Below are 25,532 nucleotides of genomic sequence, written 5' to 3' on the forward strand. Positions count from 1 at the left end.
AAGAAGAGGCTTTCTCCTAGCAACCCACAAACTATGCTAATTTTCAAATTGTACTGTCATGAACGTTACATTTCACATGCTAGCTGAGGCCTGTAGAGTCTGAGATGTAACTACTGGGTTTTCTGCAATTTCTCTGAGCACTGCATAGTCTAACCTTGGGGTGAATTTGCTTGGATGTCCACTCCTGGAAAGAATGGCAACTATCTTGAATGTTTTCCACTTGTGAAAAATCTCCCCTACTGCAGAATGATGGCATTTAAATTATTGGAAATGGCCTTTGAACCCTTTCCAGATTGATGGGAAGCAACAATTGCTTCTCTATGATCACTGCTGATGTGTTTCCTCCTTGGTATTGTGTTAACACACACCCAAATGCTCCAGATCAGCAAACTGCTAAAACTTCAGGTTTTATAGAGGTGGTCACACTTGCTGATGATTAATTACTTAAGGGCATTTGGTTAACAGGACCTGGCTGCTACCATGTTTCCCTGAAAATAAGACAGGGTCTTGTATTAATTTTTTGCTCCAAAGAATGCATTAGGGCTTATTTTCAGGAGATGTTTTATTTTTTTCATGTGCAACCATCTACATTTATTAAAATACAGTCATGTCATCTTCTTCCAGTTGCTGCACAATGCTGCACAATGGGGGAGGGCAGGATTTCACTTAATTAGGGCTTATTTTTGGGGTAGGGCTTATATTACGAGCATCCTGAAAAATCATACTAGGGCTTATTTTCAGGTTAGGTCTCATTTTTGGAGAAAGAGGGTAGTTTTAATACAATATTTACTACAAAACTTCATTCCTCCAATGAAGCCTAACATTCTGGAACTGCGCAGGAAGTCTGGTATGATCAAACCTATAAGAAGCAATGTTCATTTAATCAATTTTTTCTCCCAGCCACACACTGTGTTTGGCCATCACCAATTCAGTACATGAAAACAACTGCAAAGCCAATCTGTGATGAAACAGAAAACTTCTAACTTTTATTATCATCCATCTATGAACAGATTTTTGTAGTAACTTTGAATAGAATCATCAGTACTTTTCCCCTCAACTTGGTGCTCTGGTCTCATTAACCCCAACAAGCCTAGCTAATGGCTGAGGATGATGGGAACTGTCCTACAAACATCTGGAGGACAACAGGGGTAATGGAGGGTAATGGGCTTCACAATATCTCAGGTGAGAACATTTGCCACCAAATTTCCCTTCCCAAGAAGTCAACGTCTTACAGAGCCAAAAATACTTCAAAGCTGCCTTCAACCAGGTCAGACATATTTCAGTAGCATGTAGTCTCCCAGACAACAACTCTCATGGATCACAACTCTCAGAAATCTTGCCCAATAAACTGCTACCTATTCCTTTTAACTAGAGATGGTACTTAATGTAACAGCTTCTGTATGCAAATCAGTCTTCTTCATGTCAATGATCTTCCAGGGCCCCCAAAAGCAGGACTTTCTCAAAAAGATGGAACCCTACCCAATCCATTATTTATTAGAGTGGATGGGAGATATTATTTGCATCCAAAATTTGCACGATGAGTTTTTAAGAAGTGTAAAAGGCGTTATGATAGAATAGGGATCATAAATACACTTTAATTCTGTTTGCCTGTGAGAACGGAGAAATGAATCTGAAGTAGTCAGACATTTAATATCTACAGTTAGTTCTGACTTAGAAGAGAAAAACAATTCCTTTTCAGACTGATCTTTTTCAGTAAAAGAAATAATATAAGCTACCTGCTTTCTGTTATTCCACTCCATTAACAAGGAAGCCTGTGAGATGCTGAAAATTTAGCACTCACCAGCAAAATATAATCATAGGTTTAGAAGGGGAGTAAGATCTGTGCCACTCCTTGCATATTATAACAGTAAATTAATGTTTTATTAGAAGCCTTAGATCAGTGATTCATCAACATGTGTTCAGCATCTCTATGTAAATTGTTAATCAACAAGTAAAGCTCTTCAACATTCTTCCCTTACCAGCCCTTGTCAGTGCACTTTGCTCACCTCTGTGCGAGGGAGAAAGTCTGGGTCCGCCTGGATCCGGGCAATGATCTCACAAAGAATGATCCCATATGAGAATACATCTGCCTGAGGTGGAGAAGGAAAAGATGGCCATGTTTTTATTGTGAAAACACCTCAGCTGCATCATTGCACAAGATATGCCCTCTCTTGTCCCATTAAGACAATCTTTTGTAACTTCTCTCCACCATTCAAAGTTCCCATGTCCCAAAATTGGCCAAGTGCTAGGCTGAGCCACTACAAATGCAGACCTAGAGTACACCAGGATCATGTCCTTTTTCCTCAGTGATAAAGCATAAAAATAAATTTACTGAACTGTCATCTGAGGGTGAACGATGACGAACCTATGGCACGCGTGCCACAGCTGTCATGCAGAGCCATAAGTCACTGGATCACTAGCCTCAGCAGCCAAACCTGAGGAGGCAACTGCAGCCACAGTCCTAGCACCTTGACAGGTGGTGGATGCTGGCGGGCCAGCTGAGCTATAGGCAGTGATGGGGTTGGGCACAACTGGAGGTGGATCCAGAGTGGGGTCTGGAGGCACCTCCATGCCCAGGATTCCCCCTTCCACTGCCTCTGCCACTACCACCCGCTGGGGTTTTATTTTTTTTAAAAAATTGGGCACTCGGGATCAAAAAGGTTCACCATCAGTGGTGTATACAGATGTATCTGTGCACAGGCCTTATGGAAATTTTCACTGCTTCCTCATTTCTTCAATCCTTAAAACTCAGATATAAACTTCTCCATCAAACTGTTATTGCTCTTTCTTGTTCTCCTTCCTCACCTCTATGTTTCAAAGATGCTGATGAGTGTGCTACTTTATCTGTTTAACTGTATGCCTGGTGGTGGTTGTCAGATGTTTTGAAAGTTACCCTAAAACTTCTCTTGAGATAGAGGAAATGGCTTCTGGATAGGCAAAGATCAGCTAATTAGTACATGTTTGGCTTCAGTTAGCCATAAGAACAAAGTTACCCTGAACCAAGTCTAGGAAAGAATAATGTTGAAAATGTGGTAAGTACACTTCCAGACTGGCCTCAGTAGTAAAAGATCATCATCTACATGAATCCTAAAGTGAAGTTTCACAATAGTATATTTTCCTAAGCGGTAAAAGTAAGGTGATTCTTATATCAAAACACATCTTCAGCATTACTATCTCTTTAAGAAAGTCTACACATTACAGAAGTGTAGCATTCAGCAATACAGAGCAGTAGTAAATAATAATATGTCATCAAATCAATTCTGACTTTTAGTGACCCTTTTCAAGATTTTCCACATACAGTATACAATTTTCAGAAACGGTTTACCATTCCCTTCTTCTGGGGGCACCCTGGGACTGTGCACCTTGCCTAAGGACAAAAAGGCTGACTCTTCTGGGATGTACACTGGGGAAATGAACTCCTCTGGCTCCACAGCCAGATACCTAACCCACTGAGCTACTCAGCCAGCTATGGAGAAGTAAAATGAAACAGTAATTTAAAAAAACAAAACTTTTTTTCTGGGCTAGGACATTAATTATAATCAGGATCATTTTTTATTTAAATCAAATTGTTTTAAATTGAGATTTGAATCATGATTTAAGACTCAGAAAGATTCAGTTTAATCATGTTATTCTATCCTCAAAATACTTTTGCTTGTTAAAACTTTCACATGTATTTTTCACAGTCTTTTTGCTAAGACTGACTTGACCTCCAAGAATCCTCTATTTGCTGACACTGTCACTGTTTGAAAGTGTACATTTCCAAAGAAAACATTAAGGGCTTGACTTTGTCCACACAAGGCTGTAGCGGGATAACTAGGGTTGCTACTCTAAATAAACATCACTCAAGGAAATGACTGAAAGCAATCCTGGAAATTTTAAGAGGGCTTCAAGCATTTCTAATGTTATATCATGTGAACATGACAAAAAAGCTCCAGGAAAACTTCAGTTGGAGTTGGAAAACAGGAAAAATCACATATGTTTTCCTGCATCTCCATATGCTACTACTGATACGTATCTTTCAATAGGCAAACCCAGCCTGAGAACTTCAACATTTTCTGATTTTATTTTCTAGACTGAGTATTTGGGGAAATAATAGCTATGCATCGTCAACTCAATTTTGACTCATGGCAACTTTTTCAAGGTTTTTTTTTAGATATACTTAGCAGTGACTAGGGACATAGGTTGATTTAAATAATATATACTGAGGTTTATTAAGCAGTTTAAAATTGAGCCCCAACTTAAGAACTGTTGGGACCTTTTCATAAAGCTTTTAAAAAAGCTTTTACTGATATACTGCATCATAATATAGAATTAAAATGTATAATCAGTATATAGAGCTTTGACCTATAACTTATTGGCTGAAATCCTGTTTGGTAATTACATTTTCATAACTTGACAGTATGCAAACTTTAGTGCTCTTAGTGCCAAAGTGGAAGCGCTATTTATGAAGCACTTTTGCAAGCACACTGTGCAAGTGATTGCACAATCCTTCTTCCCAGGGCATAAAGCCCAGCACATTTACACAGGCATAACATTATGTTTTGTCTAAACAAATAGGATTCTTGCCATTTTAAATTAATCATATTGGCCCTTATTTTAAAAAAGCATTTTAAAAGCAAAATATAAAAAACCTCAAGTTTAAAATATAAACATCAGGTATTTTTAATTGTTTTATAATCTACTTTTAACTTACAGAGTTGATTGTTAGCTGCTTTAGAAAAACAAGTTATATTGGAATTATTCCATAGTAGCTCCTATTGCTTATAGAAACGCCATGTCCATTCCGACAAGTGTTGAAAGCAATTCTTAGACTTCATCTGTGCAAGCTGTTTGGCAAGCTGTTCCACAACTGATTACAATGTCATTAGTAATCTGTTATCTGTGATACTTGAGCAATTACTAGCAGCTAATTCATGTGGTTTGTTGCTAGTTTAATGTTGGATACAACTCCTCCCCATTCCTCTACATACAGCAAATTAAAACATGGCTGTTCATTCCGCTTAGCAAAATCTGTCATTTTATTCAACTGATTTTACTTGTAAGTACAAAACTGTAAAATCAGGTCCAGAAAACGGTATAACCCTATCTGATTTTTAAAATAAAAGCCATTTAAATGAAACTGTTTAATAACTGTAATCATGTCAGAGCATGACATGCAGATGCTCACAAGTCCCACCCCAATCTCAGGGAAACACTTTGCTGAAATGATGGAAACGGAAAATATACCAACCTTTTCATTATACGGCTCATCGCGCAACACTTCAGGTGCCATCCAGTAAGGAGAGCCCACCACTGGCAGTTTCTCACTTCATAGATTTAGAGGAACAAAGAGGTATTTATAAGCAGTGCTTCATAAGCACTTTGCAAACCCTTTAACTTTGAGGATGGGAACAGGCACCATCCCACACTAATAAAAATATTTCAGATCTGTTTTGGCAATTTTTAAAAGATGTCTCTTTAGATAACAGAAGACAGGTATAAAAAGTTTTTTTAGTTTGAAGAAACATATTTTTAATAAGTAAAGTTTTATTGATAAAAAAATATAAATTTTACCATTCATCTCTTTACTTCCAAATTTCATGAATTTTAATAAATATTTCACAAATAATATTAGTGCATTAATTTGCATTCATTCTTTTGGAGATTTCAACTGAATGTCATCACAGCAGCTGTGATTTTTGGAAATTCAACTTCTTAATTCTGTCCCACAGCTTCCAAATGATGAAAGGGATTACACGGGAGTTGTGGAAACCACAGAACAGAAATAACAACTGTTTAATTTCTGTAAGTTACCTCCTGCTGATAACATCATTTGCCTTCTACAGGCATAGTTGTGTGAACATGATTTAAGCATGTGAATGGTTTGGTCAAATATTTCCAGTCTCTAAGAATATCTATTCTTGGTGCTATCAACAGTATATTAATCAGTCTCTTGTGCATCAGCTTTTAATCTTTTTTTCCTGTAGACTCAGAGAAAAGAAATAGTACACCATTATGCTCTGTTGATTCATTAGTTATTTCACTGGTCTGTTTTGTTACTCTTGTCAATAGTTTCATGGGTCTCTAGCCACATATGAACCAGAGTGCCATCGGCCTTGCACCCTCTGCAGCACAAGAGTGACAGTTCCTATACTGACAGACTGTGGTACCATCTAGAAACTCTGCGCTCCAGAGTTCTGACTCCTGTTCTCTGAAGATGCTGGCCACCGAGACTGGCGGAACATTCGGAAGAAAAACCTTAAGAACATGACCAAACAGCCCGAAAAACCTACAACAATCCTATAGAAATTAACCAACTTATTGCAGCATTAAATTTGTTACCGAAAATCCACAGATGCATGAAATGTCACCCTCAGTTGGTAGATCTATTCTATATACACCCAGGTGTATACAGTGGTGCCTCGCATAACGAGCGCACTGTTTAACTACGAATCCACATAGCAATCTATTTTTTTAGATCGCTAATGCGATCGCATTGCGATGTTTTAATGGGCAAAACATCACATTGCGAAGATCGGTAAGCGTTTCGCTTACCGATCTTCGCATTGCAATGTTTTTTAAATAGTTGATCGGCGGTTCCAAAATGGCCACTGGGTGCCCAAAATGGCCAGCGCAACCATTTTCGCACGGTTTTCTCGCTTACCGAGGGCGCGAAAATGGCAGCGCTATGGAGGATCTTCGCTGAACGGTGAATTTGGGCCCCATAGGAACGCATTAAACGAAGTTTAATGCGTTCCTATGGGTTTTTCCGTTCCGTTTAGCGATGTTTTCACATAGCGACGATTAATCTGGAACGGATTAACGTTGCTATGCGGGGCACCACTGTAATTAAAAAAACAAACAGTGAGATTTAAAGAGCCAAGAAAAACAGACTTGAAAGCAAGTGTGATTTGGTTCTTTCTTCTCTCCTATGGTTTTACAGGTTTGCTGCTGATCTAAACATTGCTATAATGTTTAAACATTGCTATAACATTTCAAGGGGAAACCCGAGCACAGCTGGATTACAACTAATAAGAACTCTTGATTATGTTTGAATTTCAATAGAAACAAACCATGTCCTATGACTGATACCAGTGCAATCAGCTTAATGAATTTTCGTAAATTACAGTAACTGGAAATGGCCACTGCCTGTTTTCATACATTAAGCTTTACGGAATTGTTGGGTTATATATTTCACAGCTTTGAAATTTTATCTCCATTATTCATATTCCCTTTGCCTCTACATGAAAGAGCATTCACAACTGCTAATGATAATAACTAATCATTTGATCAATTAAATTCCAATTCACAAAAGCTTATGTCATAATGAATCTCTTAATTTGTAAAGTCTTCACAAGACTCTGTCATTCTTTCAAAATCAGCAACTTAAAAGGCTAATTCAGTGGAAATAATCAGAAGGGCTTTTCTCAAGCTGAGTCTGAATGTTAAAAAGAATGTATCCATAGTCCAACTATCATTCTACTTCAAATGACAACAGCAGCGATTCTTCGTTTTGATCAGTTCTGCAAATATGCTTACCAAAAGTCAGGGATTTTCTCTGCCAAGCCGAAGTCACCAACTATTGCCGAATATCCATTCTCATCATGTTTTATTAAACAGTTCTGAATGAATAAAATAGGAAATTGACATCATCCATATCTGTATTCTACTAGTAGAAATTTAAATATATGAAGCCAGATTCTTTCAAATACACATGAAATATATCTGATGTAAGATATTAGTACATGAGCAACCAATCCCCTAAGGCTGTCTCATATATTTTGCAGTTAGGCCATCTCCCTCTCTCTCCATCCATTCATCCACTCTTTTACCCTATTCCTTCTAATTTCCCTGCATAATTCAGGCAGGCTGACAGCAAATTAAGTCACAACTATAATAAAACAGTATTTGCTAAAATACAGTGGAATAAGGGAAGATTTGTGTGGGATCAGTATAAGAGAGGCCAGGTCTGTGGACACAGTAGATAATGAAAAGCACAAGTGTGCTACAGCTCTGTTCTTCTGTTTGCTTTGGTTCGCTCCCAATAAATAATTTCCTGTACAACTGCATTTCTCAGTAAGTTTCACATGTAAACATAAGTTAGCAGTAGGCAGTAGGAGGCTTCTCTTATATGGCTCCCTGTAGTATCAACAAGTTTAGGTACTCCAGTTTGTCCATATGAATAACAGTTAAGAAAGAGAAGAGGCGGCACATTCATATCAAATCTTCACTCACGTACCTGGTTAGTTATTTGATTCTCACTCCCAGCTATTATTTGCTTGAACCTGAATCAGTTATACCACACAAAGTTCACTTTGGGATTTATAAATTTACACAAGAACAACTGAATCAGGCCAACCCAACACACACTAAAGCTTCTCAATTACGGCCTTTGTTATCTCTTGTCAAAGAATGCATTCATTCAGTTTGCTTGTGGTTAAATATTTGTTCACTGCAAACTACAGCTAAACCCTAGAGAAATAACATTAATCATACTGCAATGTTAAAACCATGGTGAAAATTCAGTACCTTTGGTGCAGAAATAACCAAGTACTAGCAACAGGCAATTAACAAAGCAAAGGTTCTCTCTCCAGCTGGTATCAAATGGTAAGTAATTTTTTGAGGTACAGTACTTAAGTGGCCTTAAAACATAATGTAAAATGTTGAGCTTTCCTCTAAGATGTATGAACTTTAAAAAGTTCTATCTCTATTTTTACAATAAACTTGCAAGTGAGCAACTGAAATATATTGTTTACTTTCCTGTAGCACATCAGCATTTATAAATATTGCTGGGGAAAGTTTTAATTCAGACTAAGAATTGTTTTGATTCAGATTAAGAGGAGAATTGAAGCATTTTTATATTTTATATACAGGAAATGTGAGAAAACCAAGTTAGTTTCATGCTCCCTTAATTTTTTGGGTGTTCCACACAGCTGGCAAATCCTGTTTGTTCAAGCATAACATCATGCCCATGTAGCTGTGCCGAGTATTACTTCTCACAACAAGGAATCTTGCAATTTGACTGCACAATCAGCTGTGTGATTCCCACTGCCACTGCTGCCCACTGAACTGGCAGAATGCTTCATGGCTAGCACTTCTGCTTTGGTGCTTTTGTAGCTACTGCACACAAAACAGAGTTATCCCCATGTGGCTAAGCAAGAGGGTTTTGCCCACTCTCTACCCTCTCTGTCACTGAGCAACAGAATAGATACAGGCTTAGCTTGTTATGAAAGGTATTGTAGTGGCGGTGAAAAACAATTTTACAATTGCTGTTGATCTGTTTCCAGTCAGAATTCAAATGCTGGCCATTATTTTTCTAACCTTAAATGGCATGAGAGGAAGCTATTTTAAAGTGCTCTTGTCTTTTCCCTATCCACTGAAGTTATTTAGAGAGTTCTTTTTGTGTGCCCCTCCCATCCCTCACCTTCTGAAAGAGTTTATGAGAAGAACCATTGTTTCAACTAACTTATTACTATCTCCTCTGACAGTTTTTAAGCAGAGTGTTGTCCTAGACTGGAGATACCAGAATGAATGTGACACGTTCTGTATGCAACTCAGATGTTCTGTATATAGCTACGGTTCTTCCCTTGACAGATTCTAACTCTTCTGAATGTATTGCTGCACTGCTTCTATAAAATGGACTAATACACAAACAAATCTGTCAAAGGAAATTTCTTCATTAGAGAGACTTTTCTCTTTCTGGAGGTTTACACAATTGAAGCTGTAAGTTACAGTGAAATCTCTCCTTCAAGCTGTTTAAAGCAGGTCATTTTGAGCTACAAAGAGTTAACAAATGTTTATGCATAAACAGATGTGAACGAACATAAAGCTCCTTTTGTGTATTGGAAGTGCTTAACATCTGCTTTGCACAGTGTAATCCTAGTAAGGAAGTGCAACATTTATTTTTTCTCTCTCACATAAAAAGACATCTAAAAGAATAATGTGTCCAGGCCAGTGTATTCACCATGTATTTCCAGCAAATTTTCAGTGTGTTACAGAAAGAAAATTCCTCTGAGAGGATTGCTTTATATTCAATGTGAATTAGCTAAAAAACGTGTTTTGCTAAAAAAGCAAACAGCTCCATCAGCTGTAACAGGTGTAAGTTGTTATTTAATCATCACTGGCAATAATGAATGAGGTGGAAAAATATATAGTTTAGAACTATATATTATCCTTGTGAAAATATATAACTAATTCTGTAATGTAACTGAGAGAAGTGCTGCCATCTAATAGCACTTTTTTGCTAACACTGGCTTTTAATATATTCTATACTACTAGGATAAATGCTGGAAAATGAAGACTTATGTACAGTATGTCCCATATAACTGGGATGGGATGGGATTATTCTTTTGTAAAAAAATTAGAAAATGGTTCAACAAGAAACAGCACAATATGCAAACCCATTGTTAATTTTGCACTGTATCGAAAACATTTTTGCTAAATCTCATTTATTAGTTCCAACTAGATTAGACCCATTGAATCAATGACTAGAATCCTGTTGGTGCAGCTCCACACATATAAGATTGATGTTGCTACCAGCTATGGAATTTAATCTTTAAAGTTTCCTATCTCAGGTTCCAAGGCTTCCTTGGGATCCATTTTGACATGGGAAGCTCCAGGGTCATTGGGATGGAGTAAAACCATTCATAATGTAAAATCACATCTGTCACTCATCAGCCTTATGCACACAGAACTGGACAAACAGGATTCCAGGCAATGGGTCAAATTATGTAAGTAATTTGCTAAGGTCCCAGTGATTAAGTGGATCTACTTTAGTGGGGCTAACAATTAGCTGTAGGCAATTAATACAGCCCACTGCAAAACATCAATGTTTTGCAAACTATAAGGTAAAGGTAAAGGTTCCCCTTGACAATTTTTTGTCCAGTCGTGTTCGACTCTAGGGGGTAGTGCTCATCCCCATTTCCAAGCCATACAGCCAGCGTTTTTGTCCGAAGACAATCTTCCGTGGTCACATGGCCAGTGCGACTTAGACACGGAACGCTGTTACCTTCCCAGCGAGGTGGTCCCTATTGATCTACCCACATTTGCATGCTTTCGAACTGCTAGGTTGGCGGGAGCTGGAACAAGCGACGGGCGCTCGCTCCGTCGCGTGGATTCGATCTTACGACTGCTTGGTCTTCTGACCCTGCAGCACAGGCTTCTGTGGTTTAGCCTGCAGCGCCACCACGTCCCTTCTTTGCAAACTATACAATAATCTAAAAGGTATAGATCACTTCATAGATGTGGAGAGAAGTAGGAACATAAAGCATGGCTACCCTAAGGTCATTTTTGTCTTTTTTATTTGTTCTTTTATTCTTATTTTGTTTTTACCTGTAATGCTTGCACAGACTAACACAGCTACCTCTTCCACAACGGTTGAATGAAGTTTCAAAATTGGGATTTCATGATTTGTAGTTCAGTCTTGGGGTCCAAATCCTGTTGCATAGTTACACTGGTAAAAGTGAACAGCATTAACTCACAGTAGCAAATTGCTACGAATTAAACAAGCCTTGGCAGGATTCCTAGCTCCACGTGAAGCCATCCAACTGTTGTAAAGAGGGAGCCAATAACTAAATTTGCTGCTGTGATTTGCCATTTCCTTGCTGCTGGTGTAAATACGCAACAGGTTCTAGCCACTGAATACTATAATAAAGGTGTAAGCCACCACGAATAGAAATCACAAATTATCCTTTTGTTTATCATTAGTGCAACTCACAGACTCTTAAGACTATCCAATGATAGTAATGCAGCTAAAATAATGTTCAGTTAAAATGCCATCTTATAACATTTCAGACATAAACTAAAGGCTTTCATGGCTAAGATGAAATGACCAGTTAAGATGTGATGCTTCCAGTGAGTTTCACAAGGACCCAAGGTTTGACTGCAGAATCAGTTTATGGAAATCTGAAAGACTCTTATAAACATGAGAAATGGCATTTTGACATCTTGCTTCTCAAAAACAGATGATAACTCTTTATTTCACTCTGTCCAATCTGTACAGAACTAGAAGACTTAAGAGTGTATTTGAGTTGATTATTTGCACTTTTGGCATGTCAGCCTCCATTGTTAAACAGATGCATTTTATTTATGACATATAGTAGTTGAAAAAAGTCATATTCACTAATAGTTTTTATTTTAATCATGTCTTGTGTTTTATACCAATGCCATTTGGGAATTTGTGCCATCCAAATGCATCACTTTCAAGATAGTAAATTTCTGATTGCTTCTCTACCAGTTTCTATTTATATAAAACTTAACATCTAAAGAAAGACCTGTAGAGAAAATATTTTTTTCATACAACTACAATCATAAAAAGTAATAATAACAAGGCAACATACCAGAGTTTAATCAGCAATCTGTACTTATGTTTTGTTCACTGGTGAAACAATGTTAATCTTTTCAAGTTATGGGGAGCACTTAGATATACAATTCTAAACCTTTAGGATAAGTTGCTAAAGCACTAACATAAGCCTATAACCTTTTGAAGTTTTATACAATTTAGCTGTTTACTAATTAAGAGTTAGAATAACTTGCTCCAAAAATGAAAGATGTTGTGCAATCATTTCCCCATAATCCCAGCTCATTTATTTGTGACCTCTATTTCAGGTTAGCTTCCTCTCAGACATCTACACAACATGAGTTGTTCTGGGAAAATTTAATCCACTAAACTATGTTTTAGTGTTTTCTCAGAATCCTTTAAAGTGACCTTTTACATAACAGTTTTAGTGTTTGAGGTACTGAAAGGGGCTGGGGAGAGCAAAGCTATCAAAAAACATTAGCTGTTCACAAAGCATAACACATCTATTGTTAAACAGTTTCATTTGATAGGTACAGTACCTTGGATGTCAGGTCCCGATGGAAAATGCCTTTATAATGAAGGTAACTGAGTCCCAAGGCAATGTCCAATGCCAACTTCACTCTTACTGTCCAGGGTAAGTGCTGATTACTATCTAATAATTGTTCCAGGTTACCACAGTTGATATACTAGGGAAGAAAAACATTTGCCATTAAAAAATAAAATAAAATAACAGATATGGGAGTTCATAGCAAAGTGGTTCTTGAGAAGAGCCAGTGACTTTTACAACTGAACTTGATTTTGTGGTGAGCTATTCCTGGGTCTAATGTGCCAAACAACTAACTGTATTAATAATATATTAAATCGCAACTCCCAAATGACAGTTTTGCAAGACAAAAGTACTGTATCATTATCTTTTAGAGCTGTTCAGATAACTCTCACAGGCCAAGCAGAAAATGTAGTCGATGGCTGTCTCTATTTTATTATGTGAAAACTAAAAATGCAAAAATAAAAAGGCAAGTATGTCACTACTGACCCCCATTAAACAGAACAGCTCTATTCAGGGATTCAGAAAGGGGTTAGAGTGAATGCATGAATATGGAAGATTTTTAACTCCATTCCCATCTGCTGTTATCTCCAGAAGAAAAGGGACTGTTTGGAAAACTGCTGCTCCTGTAAAATCAGGATTTCATGGAGATATTTCATTTATAGTACACTGTCTCTTTAGAATTTTCTCCTTCATATGGACATACCAAAAGCCAGGTCACAAGGTTAGAACTTTCCTGATTATGGTTTCAGATTTTTCTCTTGCTGAACCCCTGAATATGGTTTTTGATAGCAACAAATGTAAATGCAAAACAGCAATTTTGACTTTCACTATGTCAAATTCTTTAAAATGTTCATCAAAGCATTATGTTAAGAACAGTAGTCCAATGTAACAATTCATAATACAAAAGACCCCAGATTCCCATTACAGTGGGGTCTTGACTTAAGAACGGCTCGAGTTAAGAACATTTTGACTTAAGAACCACTCTCACAGGAGAATATTGACTTGAATTACATACTTAGATTTGAGTTAGGAACTTAAAAAAACCACGTGGGAGGCAGGGAAAGTGCAAAATTTGAACTTTCAGTTAACTGTTGGCCAGTGAAAAGGGTGCCTGTCTGCTTCCTCACTCCTCCCATCGTTTAGAGAGTGGATTGAGAGACAGTCTTCAGACTGCCTGGTACTGTACTGCCTGGACTGTATTTTCCCTGCCTTCCCTGAACCTTTCTTGACCTAAGAAAAAAAGAAACAAAATTTCCCCTCTAGTGGTCGAAGGCAGAACAGCAGCTTCCCATTAGTTTCTATGGACGGAAAAGAGCAGATACGGATCAAATGGTTTTCAATGCATTCCTATGGGAAATGCAGATTTGACCTGAGAACTTTTTGACTTGAGAACCGCCTTCCAATACGGATTAAGTTCTCAAGTCAAGACCGCACTGTACTATGATTATTTTTACCAGGAGAAAGTATTATGAAGTAATTCAAGGTTTATCTTTCCACCTATATTTCTACAATAAAGAATTTTTGACTTGCTCATTTTCCTGAACACTAAGGTTACAGACTGCTCAGCACAGAAAACTATAGTGAAATATGTATCACCAACCCAGACTTTAGAACTACAAAGAAACAAGATAGAATTATAAATCACAGTTGTTAAGAGTAAAAACTCAAAAACAAGGGCACAAAACATGAATGCCCAAGATTCCTTCTACCTACACACCTCTTTCAATGCATTCAGACCAAACAGTGATATCAGAGTGCTCTTGTATTAATATAAATCAGTGACCTAGCAACTGTATTTTTGACTAAATTATAAATCAATGATATGTTAATTTCAAGCTGTCTAAAATAATCAAGGATCTAAAGATGATAAAAAATGACAAGTTCTTTGGCTGGATACCAAACCACTTGGGCCAGATTTTAGAAGTCTGCTCAGGTTTCTCAGTCTTTTATGCCAGTACAATTCAAGGCCATCTCACAAAAAAGTGTAGTTGTTACTTGTGGGCCAGGACTCTGATATTTTGCTAACTCTATTAGGGGAAATTAATTCTCCATATTAGAAAAGTATGCTACTACTGTACATTGATTACTACCACTTGTCCCAGATATATACAAAATTCTGCTAAGGTACAGCTGCTTTCATTGTGGTCCAGTGTGATATCTGTATGGCAAATACTGTGATAATTGAAAAGGACCATACACTAACTCTGGTTGAAACTGATGTAATTCCCCACACCCTTCACCACAGTAAAAAAAACAAGAAAATTGTTATCTTTTAAAATCTTTTAAACTAGGGAAGTCCCCTTGTGCCCTCTAGTACCAAAAATAAAAAATAATTTAAAAAAGTAATGAAGGGTGGGGGTGGTATTCAGGAATGCTAGGGAGATTCAGAACACGGTTAAAATGGTTCTTCATTACCTGCAGCAGACTTTTGAGTGCCCCCCCCAAAAAAAAATTTACAGGGTGTGGAGTGACCAGGATGCTGCATTTAGGCTCCTGGGCACCACATATAGCTCACAAGTTACAGGTTCCCAACTGTGTTTTAGAGATGTGCTTAACCATACTGATTTGTTGGCTAACAATCCTGATTACATCATTCAGACACAGTCTGGCAATTTTTATTTCTATTATTTATTTATTTATTTATTTATTTATTTATTTATTTATTTATTTATTTATTTAGTCAGTCAGTCAGTCAGTCAGTCAGTCAGTCAGTCAGTCAGTCAGTCAGTCAGTCAGTCAGTCAGTCAGTCTCTTGGTAAGTAAAGCAAGAAAGTCCCTATCTCTAGCTGACAGAATTGAAATTGGATTTACCAGGCATTCTTTGGTACTGCTTTTCTTATTGGACTTAAAACGATATTTGTACATTGCATTTTTACAAGATAGTTTCAGGTGTTTCCCTTTTCCCTTCACACATAATTGCTGTCGGAAACATCAGTATCAACAACAGTGTGCATAATACATAGCAAACAGGTGCTGTAGAGCCATCTTGACCATTGACATTATAGCAGCATTAATTATACTTCTGTGTGGAAGCACAAACTGACAATTCAAAGATCTTTCTATCTCACACTGATTTGCCATTTGGTTTGAGAGCATTTTGTCCATTATGACTGCAACTGAATCTTACCTTTTGATGCTAACACACCCCAAAAAAGAAGCAAAAATCCAGTTGCTTTGTTATATAGGTCAGAAGACAAATGATCTAAGATTCACTTGCTTCCAGTTGGCAATGAAAGATTTCCCACTGAGATTCTCGAGTGTGTACTAACCAAGCAGGCATGGGTGCCCCCCCAAGAACTGCAGTGATGGCTCTTCAATTGCTGAACAGAAACTGATGTTCTATCAACAATCAACCCAAAAAGTACAGAAAGCACCAAAACTGCACAGTACCAAACATTAAGGCAAGAAAAAGAATATGGAAGCAAGGTTAGGCCATCTTGCTCCTCGTATTACTGTAGTTTCAGTAACTGAAATTTTTCCAAAAGATTTTTTGTTACCAATCTAAAACAATTGTTAATAGCTACGAATTTGCTTCCTGAAACTCAAAATTCCATGATTTTGCAAATATGTCATCTTAACCTCAAATTTTTAGGACTTAGGTCCTAATTTTTAGGTTTGATCCTTTAGTCCTCTCCCACACACCATCAAAGTTTGGAAATAAGATTGTTGTTGTTATGCCATCAAGTCACTTTTTACCCAACTGTTCTATCATTCACCTAGAAAGGAAATATTTGAAGATGAGCCTATTCTTTAATTTCTCTTGACTATGCAGAGTCTGAATGTCAAATACATTTTAAATTAATGCAGTCATGAAACAGGGCCTTACTCTACATAATATTATAAAGCTGTGCCCAGAATCCTATTACATACTTATGGCAGTGTAACTTAAACAGCATAAACATCAGTGGTGATTTCTTACTAGTTAATTTGGTGCTGCTTTCCTGTCATGCACTAAGTCATGCAACTCCTATATGACCAGAAAAATAAGTCGTGGCTTCTTAACTGGCAACAGATTGCCACTGAAATTTACATCACTGAAGCTATGTTGACATGCATAGGTAACAAGATTCCAGCCAAGCGTTCCTAATAAAACAATATATTAGTGATGCAATACATATACGCTCCATCTTTTTTATTACTGTCTGAAACAGTGTTCCAAAACTTGATTTAAAAAGTTAAATGTGTTAAGAAATGTCTCTATAATTGTACAAGTCTTGAAAGATTTAACCAACTCTTTTTAAACCAAGGTTATCATTTTAATAATTTTAATTTCCAATTTGATGATAATTTTAATTTGAAATTTTGCAGGAAAAAATATGGTCATATACCCACTCTTATTATATACAAAACAGAATCTAGTGGAAAACGACCAGAGCACATTTTTCATAAATGGAATAAAGATTAAGGGCACATTCAATGACACTCAGGAATTAAGACCAAAAGGACTACTATTTCAGTGTAAGTCCCACTAAAAATTTAAATGTGTGCTTGTAGAGCTGCATGGGGAGAAGGGGTTAGGAGGGAGTTACTGATTGGCTCAGCTGAGCATTTTGTTGCCTTCTCCAATACAGTATTTGCAGCAATTTATTCTAAGAAGCACTAAAATTCTTTAAACACATCTTTTCTGCTTCATGAAATATTGGCAAAAATATCATACAATCCTCTGAAAAGCAGAGAATTAACATTGGAGAAATAATTTCTATTCAGGATCAGGGAAATTCACAGAGCTGGCAACTGCTTTTAGTGTAGTGAAGCAGTCGAAAAAAACTTATATTTGGTTCCAGAATAAATCCTGCACAAGGTCACTCATCTGCAAATGTTTCAGAAAAGGTTTTTTAAAATTCTGAGCCATATTACCTTTCTATTTTTAACTATTATAACTACTTGCCTTGGGAGGAAAGGACAGAATAGGCAGTGGATTCATAATCTGTAGTGTTTGTTTGTATGCAACAAGATGCAGTCCTAGCAACTGGCTTACACATTATTGACCTGGCCAGTTAGTTCTTCCACTGGATCCCAATCATTCTTGCCAATGTATGAGGAAATCTGTGTAAAGGAAGCTGCACATAAACCAACTTTCATAGATCAAAAGCACTATTGTAGAAACAGGTGCACTTTTTACAGTTGCACAAGCACATGGTGACTATTAGGTATCTGACCTTTATGCCAATTGATTCACAATTAAACACCGAACACATAAGAACAAGGTTCAATAATATGAATGTTTCCCTTTTAGAAGTAATAAATTGGAAAGTTAATATTTCTGGATGTTCATGACCCAACTAAAGCAACCTACTGCCTTGTATATATTCTTCCTCTATATAAGAGCACACAGACAATACCAAACCAAACACAAGTCTTGGTCTTCTTTTCTGACTTTTTCCTTTGATGATCAGCTGTTTCCTTTTCTGCTTTAGTGACACAGAATTTGGTCAGGTCCAATTGAAAGAGCAACTAAAGTCTGCAGAAACCACAGACTCCCATAGCCTGCAAGATCTGTGACAGCAAGAACCTATAGAATTTTGCTAAACCAGGAATGGAAATATTGAATTGCTACGTACAATGGGAAGAAAGGGAACAGAGGAAGCAAGCACGATTTCAATGCTTTTACTCATAAAATTCTACTATAGCATTTTGTCTGAATGCTTTCACAAAGCCCATAAGAATCTGATTTACTCAGCATGTGTTTTGACCTTGCTTGACTTCATGGTGTGAGCAGGACAGGAGATGCTGCAACACAAAACTCTGTGCCTTGAAAATATAGACATTTTGCCCTACTACTGTTTTCACAATGACAGTACAAAGACATGTAGAGTCCATATTTTAGTGTTTCCCTAACAATGTACAGTTTCAAAAAAAAAATTCCAAGGTTGTTTTCCCAGATTAACAGAGCAATTCCAACATAATGGTAATGGGAAGTGGAGGGACTGCTACTTCTCAGTCTAGCTAGCTCATGCTGGTCAAGACAGAATAAGGATAGGGCACCATGTTTTCTACTTTTTGTTCTCCTTTTGCTTCTAAGGGAAGATAATTTAATACAGTATACCACTTCTCAGACTGCTGTAATTGGGGATATGTTGGGTGACTGAGGATTAAATTCATTTAACACACTCTTAACTTGCCCTCAAATTTCAGCACTCCCAATGGGGCAACCACAATAAGAGAAAAAACTGCCCTCATCCAGAGAAGACCTTCTTCTCTAACTGAGGAAGAACAGGTTTGGAATATCTAATAACTTCCAAGGTGCCCACTCATGGACTTTAAGACTTCAGGTTAAGATTTCAACTAGTTATTAGAAAAAACTGAAAAAATATCAACAATACTTTGATAAAAATATATATTAAGCAAATCTGTTTTGGATTTTTTTAAAAAAACCAGAACACTCACACATACAACTAATGCATATTATGAACAGCTTAATTGTTTATCTGTGCATAAACATAAATAAAGTAAAACTTTCACATATAAAGTAACAAAATATCTGTTTTATGCTCACTTAAAACCAAATTCAGTTCAAGTTTCTCAAAAGTCTTGGCCAGTTACTAAAAATAACTGCATAAAATATGCACTGGGCTTTCAAGAGACTTCACTACTGAATATGTGAATCAGTTAAGGGCAGCTCCCAAGTCAAAAATTATTTCATGCCAATGTTTGCCTTACTAACATAGCATGTTTATATCAAAAAGAATGCTTTGATACAAGAATGAAAGGTATTTTATTTTTACACTTTTGCCTATACTATACAAATTCTAATTTCCCTGTATTCAGCACTGGTTAGGCCTCATCTTTATTGTGTCCAGTTCGGGACACCACACTTCAAGGAGGATGCTGACAAACTGAAAGAAGTTTAAAGGAGGGTATCAAGGATCATCAGGGAGCTGGAAACCAAGCCCTATGATGAAAAAGTGAAATAACTAAGCATGTTTACCCTTGAGAAAAGAAGACCGAGGGGAGATATGATAACACTTTCCAAATACTTGAAAGGCTCTCATTCAGAGGAAGGGCAGGATCTGTTCTTGATTATCCCAGAGTGCAGGACACACAATAATGGGTTCAAGTTACAGGAAGTGAGACTTCACTTGAATATCAGGAAAAACTTCCTAACTATTAGAGCAGTACAGCAATGGAACCAGTTACCTCCAGAGGTTGTGAGTGCTCCAACACAGGAGGCATTCAAGAGAAATTTAGACAACCACCTGGCAGATATCCTTTGATTTGTACTCCTGAACTGAACAGGGGATTGGACCCAATGGCCTTATAGGCCCCGTCCAACTTCATTATTCTATGATTCTAATCTGAAAACAGCACAAAGTGAGCAAAATATAGTCATCACGCAACAAAACATCTAATTCAGAAGGGAGAAACTATGCTTCACCTGCATTTTCTTCCTTTACTAAAACAACTGTCACCACAGAAATTTCAGTCAGTCACTCTTTTCCCTATAAGGAGCACCTCCTGTTCCATTGCTACCATTGCTCTTCCTCCCCAAACACAAAACATTCTTCCATTAACTGGAGCTCTGGCCATCCACTACCACACCTCACTTTGTGTGCTCAACTGTTCATTGTTTTCTCTACAAGCACCCCTGCAATAAAAAACAAACAAAAAAGCCACATGGCCCTTGTACACAATTCTAAGATGAGGGTGGGTAACACTTTTATTAGACAATTACAAAATTACAAACAGAAGCTGATTTTCCATCTTACAGATCATTAGGCTAGGCACCACAGAAGTTTGCACAATGCAGAAAAAAAATAAAGGCTTCAAAAACTGTGGCCACCTATGTGGTCCAGGCTTCTCTAAAAACGGAAAATACAGGTATTGCCCTCCGACCACTAGATAATATTGATAATTTGGCTACAACTGGTTTACCTACTGCATAGAGTGAATATTATTTCAATGTCTCCTAAGCATCTCAAAGTGTTTAAAGCATCATAAAACAAGAGGAAAACATCAATGTAGAAGGGTCAAGAACACAGGCGATGTCCATACAAAACAGGAAAACCCTAGCTCATTGAGAAAAGCCCAGCAAACAGAGCGAACAAATATTAACCATACAAGTTTCAGCCAGCCAAGTCTCTTTAATACAAGCCAGATCAGGATGCTCCTCCAAGACTGGGTCTTAAATGGCTGCTGATTTTTCCTTCAGTGATTTAACATTAGCAGCAGAAGCAGCAATTTTAGATTAGGGGATCTGCTGCCAAGATTACCTAGGCTATTTTAAACAGGGGACAGTTTGGGGGCAACCAAAACTCAGTTTTACTCCTTTCTCACAGAGTAGTGATCATGCTGTTCCCCTCTCTCTATATTACTGCCCTGTACAGGTTTAATGTCAATCATTAATAACATGGATTCTGTAACAGCACAAGATGGCAACAATGCAGTTTATTGCAAAATTTATTTCTCAAGGAAGAAAGTCAAAGTAAGATTGACTTCTACCAATCCTTCCTTCTTTGGAAAAGAACAGATGTCTTAGCTTTCCTCAGACAAACGCCAATATCTTCCAAATGTTCAAAGCAGGCATGGGCTTCTCAGTTCTCAGGCTTATAGCATTCCATGTCTTTCAATTCTGCACTGCTACAGAACACAGAAACTCACAGGCAGAAGATGGATTATAAAGTTTTCTAACAACTTTGTAACACTTTGTTTGATTTCCTGCATGTGTAAAGGACACAAAAAGGACCCACATAAAATAACTAGAAGGGTCTAGCTTTCTTTATTATTGACTAGTCATACAAACAAAGCAAAAAACAGATGTAGAATTTAAGACTATGGAAGCTAAGTTTGTATTTCATATACTGTACTGATCTTCCAACAGATGTACAACATACTATAGTTCAAATTCAAGCAATTCAGATTAGAATTCTTATTTCACCTATAGCAAAAAGGAATGGAAATTACAAGAAATAGTGCACCCTTCAAGCATCCTGTCTGCAACTTGCTTTGATCTCAAGATGGTTCATGTGCCCGGATATGACAGACACAAACACAGATTTATAAAGCAGGACAACTGAATTTCAATTATGAAAGTGCCACTGAAAAATCAGGAGATGTTCTTAATGCACTTGGCTTGTAGGGCAATCATATGCCACAGGATTCTCTTGGCGGCGGCAGCCAGGCTGAAGAACGCAAAATCAGAAAAGACCTGGTTCCCCTTCTTATTCTTCTCATTAGACACCAGATATAAATGTATTTTGTTTGCACAAGCTTTTTGGAGATAAGCAAGTGCTTCTTTTGTTAGCTGTTGATTATTATGACTGTTTTTATTATAAACAAGTGATTTTAGAATTATAATTTTAATGTTTCTGTGTTGTGCTACATCTCATGAATGCCAGCCCCTTTGAGTTCTTTATGAAAGGCAGGATATAAATGAAAGTAAATATATGAATTTTAAAAAATCTGGATCAGATGTTCTTTATTTATATCTGCTCAGCAAACAATGGTCTTTAGCACAGTTATTGGTAATCTAAGTAGCCATGGGCTGTACATATGAGAAACAAGTTGGTAAGTAATAAATACAGTCATACCTCAGTAAGAGCATGCAATTGTCCTTGATGTACACAGACACCCATAAACCTACAAAACAAAAGCAAACAACTTTAAAAAAAAACAAAAAATAGGCAGCACATTTTGTCAACTTAGCTCTCTGTGCATTTGAATTTAATATGACATGTTATAGCTCCTATCAATTTCTATGTACAAAGTATTTGAAGACTGGGTGCCAGTTCTTAATTCTGCCTACTCCCAGACACACGTGGGACTTGGGGATCAAATGCAACTACTGACATTTTCATGTGCAGACAATTACAGTGTGGGGTAGTGTTAAAAGAATTAGTACTTAATTTTGATGTTGAAAACATACATAAGGTAAGTGTTTGGCATTGCTTTGGCAGTTTGTCCCATCAGTGCATACAGACCACAACTACTATAGCTAGGACCTTTGCATGTGAAAGGACTACCCAGCGGGCAGCCACAGATTTGCAGATGGATGAGGTTTGTCGTATAAACTGATACATATAAAACTTTGCATTTTTAGCACAGTACCACACGAATGACAAAAGCCTAAAAATCAGTTTTAGGCAAGAACTAAACAGATTTATATTGAACTCAGAATCATGCACTTGTTTCAACTACAGTATGCATATAATTAATTCCAAAGTGTATTTATTTATTTAAAATATTTTTTAAACCACCTTTCTCCTTAAAAAGCATTCAAGGCAGCTTACAACAATTAAAATACAGTATTTAAGTTAATAACAATGAGTTACTAACAGGATCAATGAATAGAATACAAAAAAAAGACAAAAAGACAACAAATTCATTAAATGTAGTGAGGCACAACAATCTATTTAAAAAAACCCAAATCAGCAGCTATTCGCTCAGAGAAAGCCTGACTGAAGAGAAAGGTGTTTACTGGCTTGTGGAAGTACAGTAAAGATGGGGCCAGTCTAGCCTCCTGTTGGGAGTGAATTCCAGAGTTGGGAGAAGCAACAGAGAAGGTTCTGTCCCATTTCTCCACCAAATGCACCTGTGGAGGTGGTAGGACCAAGAATATGGCCTCACCTGACGAGCTTAACATTCAAGCAGGCACATAAAGGAACATGCAGTGTTTGAGATAGCTTGGGCCCAAGCCATTTCAGGTTTTATAGGTTAGAACCATCACTCTGAATTCTGCCTGAGAACAGATTGACAGCCAGAGAAGCTGCTGTAACGGGGGGGCAGGGGTTCAGTTAAGCTCCTGATTTAAAATGTAACCTAAAGGTAACATCAATGATGATCAGCCTATTGATTGAACAAGTTACCATTCAATAAAGATATGGATGCCATGCACCATAAAGGTTCAGAAACCTAGTTGACAGGACTTCATCTCATTCATCCCTGGATGTCCCAAGTTTAGCAATGACCAGAAGTCATTTGCACAGCTAAAACTGATGTACCAGATGAGTCCTTACATAACGTAGTTACATCCCAGCTGGATCACTATAACATGCTCCATGAGGGACTTTCTTTGAAGCCAGTTAGCAAATTTCAGCTAGCTCAAAATGCAGCTGTCAAATTATTGACTTATTAAGTGCTCCTTTATATTCTCAAGTACCTTTCTGTATAAAGTCCTATATGATGCAAGACACATATTAAAATAATCTATTTCCAGTGAATTTTAACAACAATTTGAAAAATAAACCACTACACGAACATCTGAGAAATGCTGATGGAAAGCATGATAATAATTCAACATGGTAATGGCTAAAACTAGGGACAAAGAAATCAAAGGCTTGATTTTTGCTGCACAAGAACAGGCACTTCAAACTACAGTAATGTTATGAAAGCTAAGATTCAAGGAATCAGTGCTAATGGCAAATGTTGACTCTTCCAAGAAAAACATGAAACTGTGTCACACCTAATCTGTGAATGTCCAATGACTGCACAAATAGATTACAAAATTAGACATGATAGAGTGGCAAAATTAGTGTACTGGTCATTATGCAAAACATACAACTTTTCAGCCTCCAAAAACCCATGGGAACATCAGGAAGAAAAGGTGTCAGAAAATGACAAAGTCAAGATCTTGTGGGATTTCTGCATCCAAACTGATAGATACCTCAAACATAACACACCAGACATAGTAGTAACAGAACAGAGAAATGTCTAGATAACAGACATTGCAATTCCAGAGGATGGCAAAGTTGAAGGTAAAGAACTGGAAAAAAAAACTAACCAATACAGAGGCCTAGCAACTAAAATATCAGGCTTGTGGATGAAACACACTTCAGTGGTCCCCATAATCATTGGGGTTTTGGGAACAATATCAAGAAATTCCATATTGTATTATAAGCAGTTGTAGATTTCAGAAATAACACCATCAGAGCTATAAAAATTGCAATACAGTATTAGGAACAGCATGTATGTACTACATTGATATTTAACAGATACTTAAGTTTTTGGTTAAAATTTGTGTCTGTTATGTAATACTAGTCAATGTTTTTATAATTTTGAGTGACTGCACCTGTTGTTGTTGTTGTTGTTGTTGTTGTTGTTGTTATTTTATTATTTTATTATTATTATTATTATTATTATTATTATTATTATTATTATTATTATTATTATTATTATGAAGAAGAAGAAGAAGAAGAAGAAGAAGAAGAAGAAGAAGAAGAAGAAGAAGAAGAAGAAGAAGAAACAGCAGTAGCAGCAGCAGCCATCAAGTTAATTCTGACTTATGATGTCCTTTTTCAGGATTTTCCAGGTAGAGAATACTCAGAAGTGTTTTACCATTCCCTTCTCTGGGGGTGCCCTGGGACTGCGTAATTTGCTTAAAGCCACACAAGCTAGTTCTACTCACAGGAGGCACAGTGGGGAATTGAATTCTCAACCTCTGCCTCCACAGCCAGATACTTAAACTACTGAACATCCAGATATTTAATAATAGATGGGGTAATAATTGTAACTGGACTCAAAGAAATACAATAAAATAAGAAATCTTTGAACATAAAAAAGAAACTGATCGTTAACAGTAGAATTAAGCAGACATGTTCTATCTTATCCAATACATGAAAGTTTTGCCTTAAAGTGGAACACAGGGCCAAGGGTGAACATGCTTGGTTCATTATAGCATATGGCATCAAACATGAAAACAATACCCCTCAAAGGCTTGTATTACATCACTGGTTATAGCAACCTGTACGGATATCAGATTATTTCAAAGGAAAG

General features: G+C 37.1%; 1 protein-coding gene across 4 annotated transcripts in view; it reads right to left on the reverse strand.

Annotated features, from left to right (window-relative positions):
- The window catches only part of TESK2 (testis associated actin remodelling kinase 2), a 96,492-nt gene that overhangs the window by 16,596 nt on the left and 54,364 nt on the right, over window positions 1-25,532 (reverse strand). For all 4 annotated transcript variants that reach the window (XM_020783302.3, XM_020783303.3, XM_078392836.1 and 1 more), the window contains 5 exons: window positions 22,352-22,400; window positions 12,817-12,963; window positions 7,519-7,601; window positions 5,231-5,306; window positions 2,007-2,090 (listed from right to left, as the gene is read on the reverse strand). In XM_020783302.3, the coding sequence (XP_020638961.3) occupies window positions 2,007-2,090; window positions 5,231-5,306; window positions 7,519-7,601; window positions 12,817-12,963; window positions 22,352-22,400 (439 nt within the window). The remainder of the gene's footprint in view (window positions 1-2,006; window positions 2,091-5,230; window positions 5,307-7,518; window positions 7,602-12,816; window positions 12,964-22,351; window positions 22,401-25,532) is intronic.

Source organism: Pogona vitticeps, chromosome 4 (assembly GCF_051106095.1).
Source record: "Pogona vitticeps strain Pit_001003342236 chromosome 4, PviZW2.1, whole genome shotgun sequence".
Taxonomy (NCBI): domain Eukaryota; kingdom Metazoa; phylum Chordata; class Lepidosauria; order Squamata; family Agamidae; genus Pogona; species Pogona vitticeps.